At 56.7% G+C, this 20,929-nt stretch overlaps 3 protein-coding genes and 1 pseudogene across 3 annotated transcripts; all 4 read left to right on the top strand.

Annotated features, from left to right (window-relative positions):
- The first annotated feature begins 260 nt into the window (after nucleotides 1–260).
- Nucleotides 261–1,730, top strand: LOC140263080 (class I histocompatibility antigen, F10 alpha chain-like). Its single transcript, XM_072357822.1, has 5 exons — nucleotides 261–303; nucleotides 413–676; nucleotides 908–1,180; nucleotides 1,269–1,541; nucleotides 1,615–1,730. The coding sequence occupies exons 1-5, from the start codon at nucleotides 261–263 to the stop codon at nucleotides 1,728–1,730; spliced, it is 969 nt and encodes a 322-aa protein (XP_072213923.1).
- Nucleotides 1,731–3,605: 1,875 nt separating this feature from the next.
- Nucleotides 3,606–9,659, top strand: LOC140263042 (zinc finger CCCH domain-containing protein 11A-like). Its single transcript, XM_072357773.1, has 15 exons — nucleotides 3,606–3,912; nucleotides 4,120–4,239; nucleotides 4,713–4,836; nucleotides 5,244–5,447; nucleotides 5,696–5,812; nucleotides 5,998–6,078; nucleotides 6,511–6,618; nucleotides 6,740–6,802; nucleotides 7,043–7,126; nucleotides 7,422–7,919; nucleotides 8,165–8,238; nucleotides 8,348–8,504; nucleotides 8,606–8,769; nucleotides 9,148–9,215; nucleotides 9,395–9,659. Exons 1-15 carry the CDS (start codon nucleotides 3,859–3,861, stop codon nucleotides 9,657–9,659), a joined length of 2,181 nt encoding a protein of 726 aa, XP_072213874.1. The 5' UTR covers nucleotides 3,606–3,858.
- Nucleotides 9,660–11,426: 1,767 nt separating this feature from the next.
- LOC140263087 (class I histocompatibility antigen, F10 alpha chain-like) lies at nucleotides 11,427–13,821 on the top strand. Its single transcript, XM_072357830.1, has 6 exons — nucleotides 11,427–11,553; nucleotides 11,663–11,926; nucleotides 12,157–12,429; nucleotides 12,520–12,792; nucleotides 12,866–12,967; nucleotides 13,076–13,821. Exons 1-6 carry the CDS (start codon nucleotides 11,496–11,498, stop codon nucleotides 13,114–13,116), a joined length of 1,011 nt encoding a protein of 336 aa, XP_072213931.1. The 5' UTR covers nucleotides 11,427–11,495; the 3' UTR covers nucleotides 13,117–13,821.
- Nucleotides 13,822–17,895: 4,074 nt separating this feature from the next.
- On the top strand, nucleotides 17,896–20,606 carry LOC140263072 (class I histocompatibility antigen, F10 alpha chain-like; annotated as a pseudogene).
- Nucleotides 20,607–20,929: the final 323 nt, after the last annotated feature.

Genomic DNA, 20,929 nt, shown 5'->3' with positions numbered 1-20,929 from the left:
CCGGGATGCCCCCGGTGGGCTGGGGTCGGCTCCGCACCGCTCCCGTCACCTCCCCCGCTACGCACTTTCGCTTTCTCGTCCCAAAATGCGTGAGCGCATTCTGCCTGGCGCCTGGAGACGTCACACACGCTCCCGTTCACCATTGGCGAGGCGGAGGCGAAGGGAGTGAGGGGAGGGTCCGGGAAGACTCAAAAGGGGAGGAGCGGGGTTGCGTTGCGGGTTGTTGTGGTTCCCAGAACGCAGCGCTGTGGCTGTGCGGGATGCTGGGGCTGCTGCTGTGCGCCGTGTGCGGGGCGGCGGGCGGTGAGTGCGGCCGGACCGGGACCCCTCCGTCCCCGTAACCCCACCCCGGGGCTGTGCCCGTGGGACCCCCACCCGCGGCTCACGGCCCCGCTTTCCTCCGTCGCCGCAGAGCTCCATTCCCTGCGGTACTTTGAAACGGCGATGACGGATCCCGGCCCCGGGCTGCCCTGGTTCTTTGAGGTGGGGTACGTGGACGGCGAAATCTTCGTGCACTACAACAGCACCGCGCAGAGGTACGTACCCCGCACCCAGTGGATTGCGGCCAACATGGACCAGCAGTACTGGGATAACCAGACGCGGTACGCGCGGAAAGCTGAGCAGAATCACCGCGTGAACCTGGTCAATTTAGCACGGCTCTACAACCTGAGCGGCGGTGAGCACGGCCGGCACCGCGGCTCCGTGCTGTGGGATGGGGCTCCATGGCGCAGTGCCGCCCGCACCCCCCAGGGCTGGTCCTGCCCGGCGGCACCGTCCCGGGGCTGCCCGTCACAGCCCCACCGAGCTCGGGGTGCTGCGACCCGGGGGGGACCCCAACCCCATCCCCACTTCAGTGAGACCCTTGAAGCTGGAGGGGCCTGTCACCGCGTGCCTGGCTGTGTTTCAGGGTCTCACACGGTGCAGCGGATGGCTGGCTGTGACATCCTTGAGGACGGCACCACCCGGGTGTATTATCAGTATGGCTATGATGGGAGAGACTTCATTGCCTTTGACAAAGACACGATGACGTTCACTGCGGCGGTTCCAGAGGCAGTTCCTACCAAGAGGAAGTGGGAGGAAGGCGGTGATGCTGAGAGGAACAAGCTTTACCTGGAGGACCTCTGTCTGCAGTGGCTGCGGAGGTACGTGAAGCACGGGAAGGCAGAGCTGGGGAGGACAGGTGAGGGGGGGGGCTGCGATGTGAGGCTGGAGGAGTGGCTGCTCAGTGTGGGGAGCTCAGCCCGGCCCTCCCTGCCGCCCACCTTCAGAGCAACCCGAGGTGCGAGTGTGGGGGAAGGAGGCCGACGGGATCCTGACCTTGTCCTGCCGCGCTCACGGCTTCTACCCGCGGCCCATCGCCGTCAGCTGGGTGAAGGACGGCGCGGTGCTGGGCCAGGACACCCACTCGGGGGGCATCGTGCCCAACAGCGACGGCACCTACCACACCTGGGTCACCATCGAGGCGCTGCCGGGGGACGGGGACAAGTACCAGTGCCGCGTGGAGCACGCCAGCCTGCCCCAGCCCGGCCTCTACTCGTGGGGTGAGTGAGGGGATGTGGGGCTGGGGAGCTCCGGGCTGCCCCTTCCCCTGCTGACGGCCCTGACTTTCCTCAGAGCGGCCACAGTCCAACGTGGTGCCCATCGTGGTGGGGGTGGTCGTTGCCATTGTGGTCATAGCCATCATGGCTGGCGTTGGATTCGTCATCGACAAATGTTATGCAGGTAAATGAGCAGGGCTGTAGGAGGACAGTGGAGGCTGTGGGGGGGTCTGGGTCTCCTTTGGGTACCCCCAGCCTGGCTGTGATGTGAACCTGTGCTGATGCATCTCTCTGTCTGCAGAGATGAAGTCGAAGGTCTACAAGAAGGCACGTGGTAAGTGATGAGGGCAGCGCTGTCCCCCACCTCTGTCTGGTGCCAGGGCAGCGTTGGGGTCCCCACTTTCTCCCAGGGTTCCCCTTCCTGTTGCTCGGGGCTGCTCCATGCCCCACAGTGAGCACAGGGCTGGGGCTTATGGCTGTTTCTTCCTTACAGACCGGTATGTCTGATCCAGCAACTCAAGCACAGGTGTGGTGTGTGGCTGGGGGTTGGGAGGGGTCCCTGTGTTCACTGTAGTGCTGCACCAGGGCTGGGCTGGGCCTCTGTGGGGAGCAGAGGGTTGGGATGTGAACACGGCCCTATAGGACACCATCTCTTCTCTTCCGCACAGGGAGCAACCCCACCATCTGAGTGCTGTGCTACAACCTGCAAGGGGCCAACTGGCCATACAAGCATTTGGGATCAGTGATGGACACAGCCCCATCCGATCAACCTCTCACATCTCCCTCTGCTTCCTATGCTGTAATGCTTTGCCTGTGCTGCATCCTGAGAAATAAAGTGTTGGGTTGTTCTCTGCTCAGCCTGCCTGCATCCTGCTCTGTGCTGTGCTTGGGGATGGGGTGGCTGTGGGGACCTTGGCCTGGTTTGCCTGCTCAGTGTACTGAGAACCCACTACTCTCTTCTCTTCCCCTCCCCCTTCTGCTCTCTGCCCCCAGTGTGTCCTTCCCATTCCTCATCACCTCCCCTCTGTGACCCCATTCTGATGGTTGCCTGTTCCCCATTCTGGATGAGCTTTGATTTTCCCAATGCCATCACTGAGTGCTGGAATGTGTTTTCCTTGGTGCTCCTCCCAGCTCTCCCTGCATATCCCCACCCAACTGGATGTCCTGCAGCATTTCCCCTCCCATTCTGCTGCCTTTCCAATCCTCACCCACAAACTTGCCAAATCCACATCCCTCCTCCCACCCTTCCCCACGCTCTCGTGTCCCTGCTGTGCCACATGTGGCTCCATAACCCCCCACATTGTACCCCACACCCAAATAAATACAACTGTTCTGCTACACTCCAGCCCTCTTCTTGTTTATTTCTCCCCCCACTTTCGGCGTTACACACTGTGTGTGAGTCCCGTCTGTTCCCCGTGTGTGGAGGCACGGTATTGCACTCAGCAGCCTTGACTTGTGGCCGGATCGGGAGGCGACAGCCTTCATGTCAGAAATGTGGACAAATGCTTCTGTTGTCTGAAGCGGTTCTTGGCCCTCAGCACAATGGGGCGCTGCTTTTCCAACCCTTCATGGCACTGCCAGGTGCCAAGGGCTGTAGCTCTCAGGGCTCCGTGCTTGGTTTCTGGTTAGCATTTGGGCTGCTGTGCTAACAGATGTGTCTGGGGTTCTCTTGTTTCCAAAGGGAAGGGCTCGTAAGGAACGGAGGGACGTGAGGTATTTCTAGTGCACTTGATGCTCCCGATTCCAGAACCCTTCCCATTGTGAGCAGAACAGAAGTGCTGAGCTGGGTGGGTGTTCCACGGTGCAGAGTCCAGAGCCGTGTTGGTGCCCGGCGTCTGTGCTGGGCAGCACTGAGGTTGTTAGGAGCATAGGAATGTGCCAGAGAGGAATCTGATGGGAAGGTACTAAAGGTAACAAGGCAGCATTTCTATCGGGATTGGAGGAGGGAAGGAAACTTTGCCATCCAGTTGGAGGGGCTCCATTGGAGGCCTTGCAGCCGTGCACCCCCAGGGGCTCCGTGCTGAGTCAGGGTGATGTTCCTCTAGTTTGACCAGCGTTGAGGAGGGCAATGTTTGGAAACAACTGCTCCTGAGAGACTGATGGAACGAACAGGAGAAAGCTGGGAAGATGGGTGGGCATTCCTCATTCTTTTCTGCTTGTTGCTGTTTTGCTCAGGGTTCCTTTTCAACAGAAGATTTCACTGATCAAGGCAGTAGAAGACGCTCAGTGCAAGGAAGCACGAGCCAGCTCTTTGAGAGAGCAGAGGAAGAGCTGCACAGAGATCCCCGAGAGCAGAACTGCTTCTGGGAGCTCGTCCAGCATGTCGAAGAAAGGAGAGGATTGCTATTTCTACTTCTATTCCACTTGTAACAAGGTCTGCTTGGGTTGTTGCCTTCCTTTCTCTTCCTTTCAGTTCATAACAGGACGGGGTGCAATAGGTAGAAGCATTCCTGATCTTGGGCAAACTGAATAACTCATTGCATTGCGCAATAGGGCAACTGGCTACAAATGAGCTCAAAGCACGGCCAGTTCTCAGGTTGTACTATTGCATTTTCCTCTCTGTGTTTCCATTGGGTTCCAGGGAGACAAGTGTCGCTTCCGGCACTGTGAAGCTGCTTTGGGCAATGAAACCATCTGCACGCTGTGGAAGGAGGGCCGCTGCTTCAGGAAGGTCTGCAGGTTCAGGCACATGAAGATCCAGGTGAGTGTTGGCTGCTCAGAGTTCATCACCAAACCCACTTCTCATTGCTTTAGCTGGGCTGAATGGGCTTGTGCGGATTAGCTTCATTTGCTTTGAAATGAGGATGGTTGAAATTGTGAAGAGGGGGCTGGGAGGAAGCAGAGGGAAGAGAGCTCAATGGCACTGGTAAATCAGAGCAGGACATTCCTGTAGTAGGTCCCAACAGTGTTCTCTCCACAGCTGCTAAAGAAGCACATGCATCAGACAGGCATTCTGCAAGGTGTGTTAGTTGAAGCCCTTCTCAACTGGTGTCCTCACCCACAGCATGCTAAGAAAGCTGAGTGAGCCCGGTGCTCCCAGCCTGCGCACGCTGCAGAGTGGTGTTGGAGTGCTGCATTGTGGCAGTCTGCTCACTGGCATCATCTGCAGCTCAGTCTCCCTTTGCAAATCTGAGGTCCGCATGACCAGCAGCTTTTCTTCCTTTCCGTCCTCAGAAAAAACGCAGTGAGATTCCCTGCTACTGGGAGAACCAGCCAGGAGGCTGCCAGAAATCCAACTGTGCCTTTCATCACACCAAGGGACGGCACCTCAATGGGCTTTTCTTACCACCCAGCCAAAGTGAGTTGGTCTTGCTTAGGGACGAAAGATGAACTCTATTGCTCACAGGTGGGTGTAGTGTGGTCAAGAGTGCCAGGGAACGTTCATGGTGAGCTGATAGATGGGTGCCCAGCTGAACTTTGGGTGCTTCTGAGAGTTCAGTTTTGTCTTGCCTGCTCGGCTTCTCTCTGCTCCTGTGGCCTTTGCCTTGCAGGTTGTTTGCCTGCAATGAAGCTTTGACTGGGTGACAGGGAGATGAATGTTGTGTAGGGGGGGATTTCTTTGTTCCCAGAGTAGCCGGGTGGATGGGCAACTGGAGACTCAGCATTGATCCATGCGGGTTTTCAGCCTTGCCTGCCATCTTTGTGCAGTGCTTGTAAGGTTAGGATCCAAGTTTTCCATTCCTGATGATCCTTTCCTTCCTGTAGCTGCGCTGCCAAGTCCAGCAGAGTCTGCAGGCGACGATCTGAAGGCAGCTCAGCCAACACTGCAGCAGAGCAAGCTTTCCGTGCAGTCCAATCCCTCTCCACAGTTGAGGGCAGTGATGGAAGGGGACAACTCCAAGGATGTCCCAAGCCCTACACATCCTGCAGCTGGAATCAATGCTGCAGATGGTGATGCTGATGGTGAGTGTGGTTGCTGCTGCTTTGGATCTTGAACGTGGCTTTTGATCTTATGGTTGGAATCTTAGACTGCTTCTGTGGGTTTACCAGGTAAGTACGGCTGTTGAAATAAGGAACCCATCTGTAATCACTAGGTTTGTCCTTAAGAATATGAACTGTGGGCTGAAGTGTCATTGTATGAGCTCCATAAAGGTGGGAAATCTGGTTGAATTCCTACTGCGTAACTGAAGAGGCTGATTGTTTCTTTCCCTCTCCAGACCAGCTTGCTGAGAAGGGAGAAGAAACAAAACCAGCTGTCCAGCAACCAGCTGAAGAAAAGCAGGATGGATTGCAGATCATTTCCACTGGGAAATCGAATGCTGATACCAAACAAGGTATTCCAGGATGAATCAGAAGAACTTGCCAATTCACTCTAAAGCAATTCATTGCACAAACACTACATGTAGGGTTGCTGACAGGGTTTCTTATGGCTGCTTCTGAGCAGGAGGCAGTTTGCAGAGCTGTGGTCCTCAGCGTGTGCCTCTGTCCCTCAGTCTCATTCACTGCTCTGTGTTTCCAGATGACACTTTGAATGCTGGAATCAAGACACCTGAAGGAACCAAAGGGAAGAAACAAAAGGACAAAAGAAAACAACCAAGCGGTGAGTTCATTTGCCCTACTTTGTGATCCTTCTGATCATAGCCAGATAGCTGGCACTGTGTTGGGGAATAGAGCCGTTCACAGAAGGGAACCTTGATCTTGCACTGCTGGTTTTGGAGCAGCAGTTGCTGGTGGCTGGGAGCTACATGAGAGATAGACTTGGATTTTTAGCTGGGGGTATCGAGCTCCTTCAGCATGCAACGTGGTGTTTGAGATCCAGACAGCTGCTCTTCTAGATGGGAACTGCAAGAGCAACTTGGAGGCCAGTTGGTCACCTCTCTTATTGACGTGCAGTGGTTGTTGCGTATTGGACAGCGATGAGTAACAAATGCGCTTTGGTCTTTGTGACGGTTCTGTCAGGTTGGTTTTTGTTGTTGGCAGTGGCTTTTCTTTTCCTGGTTGTAAACACTGTCTGTTTGTTCCCTTGGATCAGAAGGGCCTTCAGGAGTTCCTGCTCATCTGCTCCAATCTCGGGCTGTTCCTGTGCCAGAGGAGAAGGTGCGGACAGTGGTCAGAACTGTGACGCTGTCTGCAAAGCCGGGTAATGCTGAGTACCTTTGTTTGCATTTAGTGGCAAGGGATTGGAAGGGATCAATAGCAGTCAAGGTACTTGGGACATGTTGGATTCTGTCATAGAAGCCCTTTCTTTTCCTTTGTTTTAGGGCAGGAGCTCGTGGTTCAATTGAATCTTGCTGAGAAACCTGGAAAACGGAAATCCTCTGTAGGTAAGGGCTGCTTGTGAGCTGTTGTTTGGCTGCCTGCACGTCAATGGGAGGGCAGTGCTGAAGGAGGAGGGAGGAAAGTGTGTGGTGGGTCTGTGATGACTCCAAGTGGCACACAAGTGTAGCAGCTGAAAGGTGAATCTGAGAACATCCCCTTGGAAGAAACCAAGTTTGTGGTTGACTGTTGTAGAAACCTTTCTCCCAAGAAATGAGCTGAGGAATGTTGTTGTTTTCTCTCTGTAGCTGATGTCAGCGGCCTTCCGCTGAAGCACAGCCTTGCAGAAAGGCTGGGGAAGAGGATCGAGGTTGGCAGAGCAGCAAGGAGAGGTAAATGGTCGTCTGTGTTTGCTGCACAGATTCTCTAGGCTTTCTGCTTCTTCTTTCCTGGCAGCGTTCTCTTTGCGTGCTTGCTGAGCTCTTCATCCCTGGGATCTGAACTTCTTTTTCCTGCCCCGTTTGGAAACGGGAGCACAGAGCTGGCATTGCTGCAGCATCCCTGCTTTGTTCTGCTCTGTAGTTGAAGGCGTGAAGTGTCTGAAGGAGAGACAGGGCCGTACTAGTGCTCAGACAGATCATAAGCAGGTATGACATCCTTGCGCTTCTCCTTTCTTGCTGCTGACAGAGAAGGGTGCCAAGCCAGCAGGGGAGATCCACGTGAAAACTCTGGAAGAGATCCGTCTTGAGAGAGCTCATCAGCGAGGAGAAAGCCCAGCTGCCCCCCAGGCAGAAGGGTGCTGTAAGGTGGAGGATCCCAGCTCCGGGCTGAGGCCTTCCCCTGCAGTTCCCATGCAAACCTACTCGGAAGCCCTGGCTGAAAGGAAACACAAAGGGCTGGAAGAAGAGAAGCCAAAAGGAGAAGAGCTGCTGCCTGAGAAGAGAGCTGAGGGTGAGCGCAAGAAGCGGAGAATTGTCCGTCCATCTGTGCCTGGCCAAGTGAAACTGGAAGAGCCAGCGCGTCCAACCAAGGCATTGGAAGAAGTGCGTATGAAAAGCTTGGAAGAAATCAAGCAGGAGAAAGCCCTGCGGATGCAGCAGAGCGGGGAAAAGGTGCCAGCAGCAGCAGCACAGCCCGGGCCTGCCCCAGCAGGGAGGAAGTTGCTGCGCATCACAAAGCCAGCAGGTAACCAGCTGCTTTACTGTCTGCTCTGCTCAAGTGCTTCCCCTGTCAAGCAAATGGAGTTGGCTTCCAACTGCCTGGGCTCTTTCTTACCAAATGCTTGGGTAATGTCTGGACTGCTGCTGTCGCCTCTCTCTGTGCTTTGGTATTGAATGGGAGGAAATAAGCAGATGGAGGAAACACGGGCACTCAGGTTTCTTGATCTGCTTGCTGTTGACCAAGGGATTTTCTTTTTCCTTGTTTGAAAGCACCTGGAAGAGAAGAGGAAAAGACTGTGGAACAGAGCAGGGCTTCTCCCAAAGCTGTCTCTGCACCCGCAGAGGTGAGTCCCCTTTGTTAATTGCACACGTCTGAAACAGTGTTCCAGTGTTTCCTTCATACACTCTCCCTGGTGTTTGTTCTTAGTTTGCACTTGCTGTATTTCTTTTTAGCCCTCGGATCAGAGTACACCAAATTCTAAGGCTCAAGCCAAGAGCCTCGAGGGGACAACAAAAGAGAAGCTGCAACTGAGAGAAGCAGAGAAGCTGAAGGAGGACGTGGCTGCTGTGCCGGCTGCTGTGCCATCTGCTGCTGAAGAACCAGTCCAAGGTAAAGGTCTAGAGGGACCGTGTATTGCTTTCTCCTGCTGTAGGGCTGTTTCCCTTGTCCTCTGGAGGCACAATGGTAGCCGCTGTCTCTTCTTCCTGTAGCCAAGTGCCAGGTGTGTGTGAAGCCTTGGGATGGCAAAGCCAGCACCCCCAGGAAGCGAGCACGGAAGCGGAAGGCTGCTGAGATCTCTCGCTCTGCTGTGGCAGCTGGGAAGCCTCTGAGTAGCACTGAAGATGAGGAGCCTCCAGCTAAAAAAGCAGCTTTGGTAAGGAGGGGAAGAAGCGTCAGTGCTGTCCTGGTCAGGCTCAGCCTGAGATGCAAGTGCTGCAGAAAGGGTGGAGAACTGAAAGGTTGTGCAGGTTTCCTTGCAAAGCAGTGGCTGTGTGCAGGATGCTGGCTGAATGGCAGTGTGTGCACAATGCTCTGCAGCCCTGGGATTCCTGTGTGGCGTGAAGGGATTGGTCCATTCCTGCTGCGTTGTTGCAAAGAGCTGAGGTGCTCTGCAGCCTTCCCGTGGTTGTTGACGTCCTTCAGGAGCCCCTTGGCCCCCCGTGTTGGGTTCAGGCTCAGCAGTGCTGAAGGAGAAGCGCTGCAGAGGAAGGATCTCCTGAGGAATCCTTGACTTTGTCTTCCTTCTTGCCAGGCTGCTGCTCCAGCCCTGCCGGAGGTCAGCCTGCTCACCAAGCCTGGCACAGAGAAACCCCCCAGCAGGTGAGGAACACAACTTCTTTTGCTTAAGCACTTTGTCTTGCCGTCAGCCAGAAACTCTTTGGTGTGTGGGAAGGATCAGGGGGTTGGGCTCAAGAATGCCCAAATCCAACACAGGAATAATAAGTACCTCCAGTTAAGACATGTTGTGTGCTGATTGTTCTCCTCCTTGTTCTCCCAAGCCTGGAACTGCAGCTGGGAAGCCAAGCAGACTCTGTGGAGCAGTCGGAGGACTCGAGTTCAGCTTCAGCTTCTTCCAAATCGGTGTCCAAAGCGCAGCAGCTGAGCTCCACTGGGGCTGGGAAGACCCCCTTATCTGTAGAAGATGACTTGGAAAAGTTCATGGGGGAAATCTCAGGAGGGAACCTGGAAGCAGAAATTGGCTTGGACCCAGGGAAGGATGTGGATGAGCTCCTTCTTGAACTTGATGAGATGATTGACAGTTGAACTGTGTAGTCTTATAGTTTATAGTATAAAAACACAATAAAAACATTTTCTGTTTGGTTGGATACCCCATGGTGATCTATTTCTAAAGAAGGCTTCACAATGAGTCTTAAAGCACAGCTGAACTGGTCAACCAAATGGGCAGACTGCATTCCATGGTCCTGAGTTCTCCTGCTGCTCAGAGTTGAGGTCCTTCATGTACTCAAGAAATACTTGATTTCTGGAAGCCAACACGTGTGTGCTTTGCTTTGCTCGCCTCAGTTCAGAGCGCAGCCATCCCAGCCCTGCTGTGGGCACAGTGCAGCCCTGGCCCTGCTGGAGGATGCCGTGGTGATGCTGTGCTTCAGCTGGGTATTTAGTGGTTTTCTGATGCTTCTGGGTGGGATTGTGCCCATGTTGTGTCTGCCATTGTTACTGTAAATATTTGATCCTTTCCTTTTCTATCTGCCTTCTATTCAAGACATTGTATGAACGTAGTCAGGCTCCTCTGTTTGTGCCGGCAGCTCTCAGCTGTGTTGTTAAATCAAGCTGGCACAGCACAGCAGTGCTGTACGTCTGGCTGCAGCTCTATAGGGAGCAGGAGGGGAGCCAGGAGTGCTGCTCCAACAACAGCCCTGGTGCTGCTGCCACCGGGGTTACTGCTGTGCTGCCCTTATGTGCTCCGTGGAAGAGATGAGCTCCAGCACCGCCTCGTCTCACTTCTTTGGTTCTGAAGCCTTCAGTTGCTCTTGGCTGCGGCACATTCAGTGCAGTGTGAATCTCTCTACCAGACATAACTGTCTCAGTGGAACTGTGGGGGCTGGGATGGATTCCCAGAGCTGACAGGGTGCTGTTGAGAGCAGGGCCAGGCAGCCCAGCATGCTCAGCAGCACAGCCAGGTGAGGCTGGCAGTTCAGTTATGGCTGTGTGTACAGCTGGTCACCACTCAGCTTCCCTGGGTGGGGTTCCTATGGGATTCTATGGGTTGTTGTGGAGCTTTCTTTTCTGTATGGACTCCTATGGGTCCCTTTGTGGTCTCTACGGGTTCCTATGTATCGGTGTGGGGTATCTACGTATCCCTCTAGTGGTCTCTATGTATCCCTATGGATACTACTTGTGAGCCCAACCCCTTGCCCAGGTAGGTGCTTGGGAGGGACACTGAAGGACTGCATGGACCTCTAAGGGGGTCTCTGTGGGGTTCCTATAGGTCTCTATGGCTTGTTGTGGAACTTTCTTTTCTCTATGGGTTCTTATGGGTCCCTTTGGGGTCTCTGTTGTTTCCTATGGGTCGGTGTGGGGTGTCTGCGTGTCCCACTATTGGTCTCTATGTGTCCCTATGGATCTATGGGGTCTCTGTAGGTAGTTATGGGATAAGAACCCCACTCACCCCCCTCCTATTTCCCCAACAGGTTACACCCCGCTTCCTGGTCACAACTACCCTTCAGGTAACAGCGTCCCCAACCTGACCCTGTCCCCACTGCCATCAGGGAGGGCTGAGTGACCCCATCTCTCAGCCCACGTCCCCGCAGACAGCATCTGATGGACACCTTCTGTCAGCAGCTGTCCCTGCGTGTCCCCATCCCCGACCCTGAGCCGTGGTGCTGACATTAAAGACACTCTGCAGCCTCTCTTGGTGTCTCCGTGGGCTTTTGGGATCAGGGTGGTGTCTCCATATGGGTTTCGGTTTCGCTTCACAACCTGCAATAGCTCATTCTGCCTGGCGCCTGGTGACGTCACTCACGCTCCCGTTCACCATTGGCGAGTCAGAGGCGGAGGAGCCAATGGGAGTGCGGGGAGGGTCCGGGAAGTCCCAAAAGCTGAAGGAGCGGCGCGGGGTGCGGCAGTTCCCGGAGCTCAACGATGTGGCTGTGCGGGATGCTGGGGCTGCTGCTGTGCGCCGTGTGCGGGGCGGCGGGCGGTGAGTGCGGCCGGACCGGGACCCCTCCGTCCCCGTAACCCCACCCCGGGGCTGTGCCCGTGGGACCCCCACCCGCGGCTCACGGCCCCGCTGCGCTCCGGCCCCGCAGAACTCCATTCTCTGCGGTACTTCCACACCGCAATGACGGATCCCGGGCCCGGGCTGCCCTGGTATGTGTCTGTGGGGTACGTGGACGGCGAAATCTTCGTGCACTACGACAGCACCACGCGGAGGGAGGTGCCCCGCACCGAGTGGATGGCGGCCAACATGGACCAGCAGTACTGGGATAGGCAGACGGAGATCGCACAAGGCGATGAGCAGGTTGACCGCGGGAACCTGGTCAATGTAGCACGGCGCTACAACCAGAGCGGCGGTGAGCACGGCCGGCACCGCGGCTCCGTGCTGTGGGATGGGGCTCCATGGCGCAGTGCCGCCCGCACCCCCCAGGGCTGGTCCTGCCCGGCGGCACCGTCCCGGGGCTGCTCGTCACAGCCCCACCGAGCTCGGGGTGCTGCGACCCGGGGGGACCCCAACCCCATCCCCACTACAGTGGGACCCCTGGAGATGGAGGAGCCCCTCACCCCCTGCCTGGCTGTGTTTCAGGGTCTTTAACACGGCAGTGGATGTATGGCTGTGACATCCTTGAGGACAGCACCACCCGGGGGTATCATCAGGTTGCCTATGATGGGAGAGACTTCATTGCCTTCGACAAAGACACGATGACGTTCACTGCGGCGGTTCCAGAGGCAGTTCCTACCAAGAGGGCGTGGGAGGAAAGTGATTTTGCTGAGGGATTGAACCATTACCTGGAAAACCTCTGTCCGCAGTGGCTGAGGAGATACATGGAGCACGGGAAGGCAGAGCTGGGGAGGACAGGTGAGGGGGATGCTGCGATGTGAGGCAGGAGGTGGGCTGAGTCCTCAGCATGGGGAGCTCAGCCCGGCCCTCCCTGCCGCCCACCTTCAGAGCAACCCGAGGTGCGAGTGTGGGGGAAGGAGGCCGACGGGATCCTGACCTTGTCCTGCCGCGCTCACGGCTTCTACCCGCGGCCCATCGCCGTCAGCTGGGTGAAGGACGGCGCGGTGCTGGGCCAGGACACCCACTCGGGGGGCATCGTGCCCAACAGCGACGGCACCTACCACACCTGGGTCACCATCGAGGCGCTGCCGGGGGACGGGGACAAGTACCAGTGCCGCGTGGAGCACGCCAGCCTGCCCCAGCCCGGCCTCTACTCGTGGGGTGAGTGAGGGGATGTGGGGCTGGGGGGCTGCGGGCTGCCCCTTCCCCTGCTGACGGCCCTGCCTTCCCCCAGAGCGGCCACAGTCCAACGTGTTGCCCATCGTGTTGGGGGTGGTTGTTGCCATTGTGGTCATCGTGGCTGGCGTTGGATTCATCATCTACAGACGCCATGCAGGTAAAAGTTGAGGGGTGTAGGTTGACATTCTGGGTTTCTGTGTCTCCCTTGGGTACCCCCAGGCTGGCTGTGATGTAAACCGATTCTGATTCATCTCTCTGTCTGCAGGGATGAATGAGAATAACTACAACATGGCACCCATTGAGTGATGAGGGCAGCGCTGTCCCCCACCTCTGCCCGGTGCCATGGCAGCGTTGGTGTCCCCACTTTCTCCCAGGGGTCCCCTTCCTTGTTTTTGGGTCTGCTCCATGCCCCACAGCGAGCACAGGGCTGGGGCTCATGGATGTGAGAGTCCTTTGTTGAGTGCTCAGGACTGTTATGAGCGGAAGATGTGGCCTGGGATGGAATAGCTCCAGCTTGGTATGGGAAAATTGGGGAATGAAGCCATCGTGCCCTGTGAAAAACAGGATGCAAATGGGTATCCCTGCTCCCTCTTACCTGCTGGCAAGGCCCAGAAGATGGGAACAAAGGAGTTTCTGCTGAGATCCCAGAGCCAGAAGTTTCCACTCCAAGGAGAGCTGACTCAACTACTTTGGATTCCAGCTGTCACTCCAAAGAGAGCTGACTTGTCCACTTTGGACCTATTTATAAGTTGGTGCTACCATTGGAAATTGTCATCGTGGTCACTGTCATCACCAGTGGAACAACAACGCCTGACGACCCACCACTACTGAAGATCAATGACTGAACTACAAACCTCAATGGATCCATGGTGCTGACTATCTCCCTCTTGCTTCCTACAGAGACTCCTTGCTCCTATTTAATATTCATACTATTGCCTGCCTTCCTTCCCCATCCCCCTACACCATAATAGTGTCCGTCCTCCCCTTCCTCATCTCCCTGATAAAGTCTTGTAATAAACTGGTCATACCAACATTTGCACTGTTGTTTCTTAATCTCACGCCAGGAATACATGTATCAAAGAACCTTGCCTGCCTCCTATAAACTGGAGTGAGACAATGGCTCTTCTTATCTTACAGGCCAGGAAGGTGGAACCAGCAACTCAATCACAGCTGCGGTGTGGGGCTGGGGGTTGAAAGGGGTCCCTGTGCTCCTTGTGGTGCTGCACCAGGGCTGGGCTGAGACTCTGCAGGGAGCAGAGTGTTGGGATGTGAACACGGCCCTAAAGGACACCATCTCTTCTCCTCCACACAGGGAGCAACCAAACCATCTGAGTGCTGTGCTTCAGCCTGCAAGGAGCCAACTGGCCACATAAGCATTTGGGGTTGGTGATGGATACTGCCCCATCCTCTCTACCTCTCACATCTCCCTCTGCTTCCTATGATGTTCTGCTTTGCCTGTGCTGCTTCCTGTGAAATAAAATGTTGTTTTTTCTGTGCTCAGCCTGCCTGCATTCTGCTCTGTGCTGTGCTTGGGGATGGGGTGGGTGAGGAATCCTTGGCCTGGTTTGGCTGCTCAGGGTGCTGAGTACCCGCTGTCCTCTACTCCTCCGCTTCTCCTGCTGCTCACTGACCACATGTGTCCCCCCATCCCTCATCACCTCCCCTCTGTGACCCCATGCTGTTGGTTGTCTGTACCCCATATGAGCTGGAATGTGGTCTCCTTGGCGCTCATCTCACCTTCCCTGCATATACCGACACAACAGGATATCCTGCAGCACTTCCCTTCCCCCCCCTTCCCCCGTCCTGCTGCCTTACCAATCCTCACCCACAAACTTGCCCACTCCACATCCCTCCTCCCTCCCTCCCCCACGCTCGTGTCCCTGCTGTGCCCCCTCCGGCTCCGTGATGCCCCCACACGCAAATAAATACGATTGTTCTGCTGCCCACCAGCCCTCTTCTGCTTCATTTCCAACCCCCCCTCGCCCCCGTTTGTTGTTATTGGGAGCTCCGCTCTTCCTGCTTGTGGAGCTGGGCGTCCCTCCCTCTCCCTGCACTTCTTACATCTCCGGGACTCCCCGCCCTGACATCCCAGCACCGCCCGGCTACAAACACGCGGCTTTATTCCCACTTCTGCGTCCCTCCCCCGGCCCTGGTGGCACTCAGTGGCACCGCAGTCCATGCAGCGGCCGTTGCGTGTCACACAGCAGCGATCCCGCAGCGCGCCCGGCTCGCCATCCACGCGCCCACGGCACAGCTCTGCTGGTCCCTTGTCGCCGTCCCGGTGTCCCCACCTCCACCCTCAGCGTCCCCATTCTCAGTCCCAACGCACGGCGTCCCCATCCCCCCTCCCGCAGCCGCCGCTCCCTGCTGTCCCCATCCATATCTCCCGCTCTCCCTCCCCCCTGCTCCCTCTGTCCCCCTCCTCCGTCTCTCCCTCTTGTCGGTGAGTGAGTGCGGCCGGACCGGGTCCCAGCCATCCCCGTATCCCCACTCCGGGGCTGTGCCCGTGCGACCCCCACCCGCGGCTCACGGCCCCGCTGCGCTCCGTCCCCACCGAGCTCCACTCCATGCGGTACATCCAAACAGCGATGACGGACCCCATCCCCGGGCTGCCCTTGTACGTGCTTGTGGGGAACATGGACGGCGATATCTTTTGTACTACGACAGCACCACACAGAGGTACGTGTCCCGCACCGAGTGGATGAAGGCACCTGGAGCTGTGGAACCGAGCACTGGGAGAGGAACACCCGGATCACACAGAGCACTGAGCAACATGGGCTTGTGAGCCTGGATACGCTGCAGGAAAGATGCAACCAGAGTGGGGGTGAGCACAACCAGCACCACTGCTCCGTGTTGTGGGATGGGGCTCTATCCGCAGAACTGCCCTATAAGGTGAGACTAATACAAGGATGGTGGTTGTAAGGTAGAAATAATACAGAGATGGTAATAATACCTGTGCTCCCTCAGCTGACCCCACACTTGCCTCAGCTGATTAATCAGAGCCTCAGGCTGTGATTACCAGTTTCCCATACACCTACCTGTTCATCTGTACTAAACTGCAAAGGCTTCAGAATGTAAACTTCCTCACTTTTGGCCAGTGGCTTCTCTTACCAGTTCATCACTTACTGGAGTTATTTCATTTGTTACCAAATCCAGAGCTGCCTTTTCCACTGGATACTTTTCTGTTCAGTGAGAGTGGAACCCTCCTGGACCCTGCCAGCCCCCTCCCCCGGGATAACACGTTTCCTGGATCTCTGCAGATCAAGGCTATTCTGGCTTCCAATGTTTTGCTTTTGTCCCCATTCACATCACAAGCCATGGAGGAGGTGTGGGGAGGGTTGGGTGGTTGTGTTCTCTTGCCAGCACTTATCTGCTTTGGCTGGGGCAGGTCACTGACTTTGGTATTTTAACTCACTGTTCTTCTTTAACCTTTTTGCTGGTGGTTGTTGTTATTTGTCACAATTCCACTGTTCGTACCCTCTATTACACCTGCACGTAACATGAATAATACCACTTCCATATAGCATTAATGTTCACACATCCCTATAGCATTAACAATTCCACACCTATTTAGCATTAACAATTACATTTCCATACACCCTTTGCATTTATACTCTCATATACCATCAACATTTAGCAATCACAACAACAGCGACAATAACCAGTACACTTTATCCTAAGCATTCTTTCTCTCCTCCAAGTTATCAGCAGAAATGGACCTTCCCATTGACCCGATTCCAAATTCCTTCATCTTATCATATTTTTTCCATGCATTTTCACTCTTTCCTCATTAACTGGAACAAAGTGAGGGCTACCGGCTGTCCCCCGTCATCACATCCTCGATGTAAGAGGTTCAATACATGTGTCGTTTTAGCAAGCCTTCCTGCTAGAAGTGCCTTCTCCATTCCCTCCTTCTTGCTTAAGCAGCAGAGATTTAAGGATGAATATTGTCCGCTGATACCACTCGGCTGGTGCTGACACTTTACACAGAGGGTCCCTGTTGATCCAAACCCTGCAGCACCCCTTTCCATGGGCGCAGCTGGCACCGGCTGTGCCTGAGAATCCATCAGTCGAGCAATACAAGTGCCGGCCAGTGATTCCCATGGAGGCGTGGCTGTGACTGTGCATCACAAGTCCTGCAGGACTCTGTACAATAACGCTTCCCAACGTGGCTCTCGATCCGAGGCTACGATAACTTTCAACATATCTGCATCCCCGGCTTTCCTAGCCTCCCTCTGAACAGCTGTGCGTACATCACGCAAATCAGGAGGGGGCAAATCCGTCTCTGATTTAGGGTCTATGAGGCCGGGAGCAAAAGGGAAACCGGGATCCTTGGGACGTGAGGCAGTAAAAACCTCATCCGATGGTGGTAGCGGGGCAGCCGACGGCACTGTGGGCCGATCTGTAGAGCGACCAGCTGCTCCCTTACCCTCAGGCAGACTGGGGGTGTCAGGTTGCGATCTTAAGCGGCTCTTTAGAGCTTCAATATTCCGGGCTCTTGTCGGGTCTGCGTTTTAGTGACCTGGATACGGGTCATGAGTCACCATCATTAAGCTGGGGACAACAACGAACTGAGATAAGCCACTGACTCCCGGTTGGAGCAGAAATCCCAGAGGTTTCCCTCGCCCTCAGTGCCTCTCCGTGTCCGACGGCTCCGTGCTGGAAGGATCGCTCCGTGCACCCCACGCCTGCACCCGGGGAGGGGGTTCATCGCAGCCCCCCGGCCGTGCTCCGAACTATGGCTCCCTGCCTTCCCATCGCCCCTCGTATCCCCGAAACCCCCGACAGAAGCCATCGGCCCCCTCCCCTGGGTAGGGACGCGGCCCCGGTGGGGACACAGCCCGGGATGCCCCCGGTGGGCTGGGGTCGGCTCCGCACCGCTCCCGTCATTTTCGCTTTCTCGTCCCTATCTGCGGGAGCGGATTCTGCCTGGCGCCCGGAGACGACACGAACGCTCCTGTTCACCATTAGTGAGGCGGAGGCGGAGGAGCCAATGGGAGTGCGGGAAGGGAAAAACTCCGAAACAGCTGAAGGAGCGGTGCGGGGTGTGTCCGTCCTCGGAGCGCAGCGCTGTGGCTGTGCGGGATGCTGGGGCTGCTGCTGTGCGCCGTGTGCGGGGCGGCGGACGGTGAGTGCGGCCGGACCGGGACCCCACCGTCCCCGTAACCCCACCCCGGGGCTGTGCCCGTGGGACCCCCACCCGCGGCTCACGGCCCCGCTGCGCTCCGGCCCTTCAGAGCTCCATTCCCTGCGGTACTTTAGAACGGCGATGACGGATCCCGGCCCCGGGCTGCCCTGGTTCGTGATTGTGGGGTACGTGGATGGCGAAATCTTCATGCACTACGACAGCACCACACAGAGGTTCGTGCCTCGCACCGAGTGGATGGCGGCCAACATGGACCAGCAGTACTGGGATGGGCAGACGAAGATCGCACAGAACAATGAGCAGAATAACCGCGCGAGACTGGTCACTGTAGCACGGCTCTACAACCAGAGCGGCGGTGAGCACGGCCGGCACCGCGGCTCCGTGCTGTGGGATGGGGCTCCATGGCGCAGTGCCGCCCGCACCCCCCAGGGCTGGTCCTGCCCGGCGGCACCGTCCCGGGGCTGCCCGTCACAGCCCCACCGAGCTCGGGGTGCTGCGACCCGGGGGGACCCCAACCCCATCCCCACTACAGTGGGACCCCTGGAGATGGAGGAGCCCTCACCCCCTGCCCGGCTGTGTTTCAGGGTCTCACACATGGCAGCGGATGTATGGCTGTGACATCCTCGAGGATGGCACCACCCGGGGGTATGATCAGTATGCCTATGATGGGAGAGACTTCATTGCCTTTGACAAAGACACGAAGACGTTCACTGTGGCGGTTCCAGAGGCAGTTCCCACCAAGAGGGAGTGGGAGGAAGACGGTGTTGCTGAGAGAATGAAACATTACCTGGAGGAAACCTGTGTGCAGTGTCTGTGGAGATACATGGAGCACGGGAAGGCAGAGCTGGAGAGGACAGGTGAGGGGGGGGACCATGGTGTGGGGCTGGAGGAGGGTCAGGGGCTCAGCATGGGGAGCTCAGCCCGGCCCTCCCTGCCGCCCACCTTCAGAGCAACCCGAGGTGCGAGTGTGGGGGAAGGAGGCCGACGGGATCCTGACCTTGTCCTGCCGCGCTCACGGCTTCTACCCGCGGCCCATCGCCGTCAGCTGGGTGAAGGACGGCGCGGTGCTGGGCCAGGACACCCACTCGGGGGGCATCGTGCCCAACAGCGACGGCACCTACCACACCTGGGTCACCATCGAGGCGCTGCCGGGGGACGGGGACAAGTACCAGTGCCGCGTGGAGCACGCCAGCCTGCCCCAGCCCGGCCTCTACTCGTGGGGTGAGTGAGGGGATGTGGGGCTGGGGGGCTGCGGGCTGCCCCTTCCCCTGCTGACGGCCCTGCCTTCCCCCAGAGCGGCCACAGTCCAACGTGGTGCTCATCGTGGTGGGGGTGGTCGTTGCCATTGTCGTCATAGCCATCGCGGCTGGTGTTGGATTCTTCATCTACAGACACCATGCAGGTAAAAGTGGAGGGCTGTAGGACAGTGGGGGCATTGGGGGGATTTGAGGCTCCATCGGGAGCCCCCAGCCTGGCTGTGATGTGAACCTGTGCTGATGCATCTCTCTGTCTGCAGGGAAGAAGGAGGAAGGCTACAACATGGCGCACTGTGAGTGATGAGGGCAGCGCTGTCCCCCACCTCTGCCTGGTGTCAGGGCAGCGTTGGGGTCCCCACTTTCTCCCAGGGTTCCCCTTCCTGGTTCTTGGGGCTGCTCCATGCCCCACAGTGAGCACAGGGCTGGGGCTCATGTCTCTTCTTCTCTTACAGGCCAGGATGGTGGATCCAGCAGCTCATGCACAGGTGTGGTGTGGGGCTGAGGGTTGGGAGGGGTCCCTGTGCTTCCTGTGATCTTGCACTGGGGCTGAGCTGGGACTCTTCAGGGAGCTGAGGGCTGGGATGTGAACACGGGCCTATCAGAATCCATCTCTTCACTTCCACACAGGGAGCAACCCCACCCTCTGAGTGCTGTGTTTCAGCCTGGTAGGGGCCAACTGGCCAAACGAGCGTTTGGGGTCAGTGATGGACACAGCCCCATCCTCTCTCATATCCTTCAGCTTCCTATGCCGACAGCAGAACTCTGCATGCACCTCTTCCAATGATAGAAAGACCCACAGCGATGCACTGCTCAGCCTGTTTGCAGTGCGCTCTTGGACCTGCTTAGGGATGGGGTGGGTGAGGGGTCTGTGACCGGGTTTGGATCCTCTGGGTGCAGATGTGTCGCCCTGCTGATTACCCCCCACCCTCCCCTCATCCCTCCTCCTCCCACCCCTCACTCTTTGCTCATCGCTCCATCACACAATGCTGCTCTCCTCCTCCCCTTTGCACTCCCTGTGCTATCTGCACCGCTTTGGCATGAAGACATGGCTGGAAAGTTCATCCCAATTTGGGCTGAGCTGTGCTTCCCCCCTGTTGGGTATTGGGTAGGTGGTGCCTGCCTGCACCAGGGCTGGAGTAAGGGAGGTCACGGGTATGTGATAGGGGCGGTCACATGTACCAGCATATACGGTTTGTGGCACGGCATTAAACTGGTCCTTTCAGCGTTACACACTGTGTGTGAGTCCCGTCTGCTCCCCGTGTGTGGAGGCACGGTATTGCACTCGGCAGCCTTGACTTGTGGCCGGATCGGGAGGCGACAGCCTTCATGTCAGAAATGTGGACAAATGCTTCTGTTGTCTGAACCGGCTCTTGGCCCTCAGCACAATGGGGCGCTGCCTTTCCAACCCTTCATGGCACTGCTAGGTGCCAAGAGCTGTAGCTCTCAGGGCTCCGTGCTTGGTTTCTGGTTAGCATTTGTGTAGCTGTGCTAACAGATGTGTCTGGGGTTCTCTTGTTTCCAAAGGGAAGGGCTCGTAAGGAACGGAGGGACGTGAGGTATTTCTAGTGCACTTGATGCTCCCGATTCCAGAACCCTTCCCATTGTGAGCAGAACAGAAGTGCTGAGCTGGGTGGGTGTTCCACGGTGCAGAGTCCAGAGCCGTGTTGGTGCCCGGCGTCTGTGCTGGGCAGCACTGAGGTTGTTAGGAGCATAGGAA

The sequence above is a fragment of the Excalfactoria chinensis genome, chromosome 27 (assembly GCF_039878825.1).
Source record: "Excalfactoria chinensis isolate bCotChi1 chromosome 27, bCotChi1.hap2, whole genome shotgun sequence".
NCBI classification, from domain to species: domain Eukaryota; kingdom Metazoa; phylum Chordata; class Aves; order Galliformes; family Phasianidae; genus Excalfactoria; species Excalfactoria chinensis.
The sequence above is the reverse complement of the archived record's forward strand: the minus strand, read 5'-3'. Positions and strand labels throughout refer to the sequence as shown.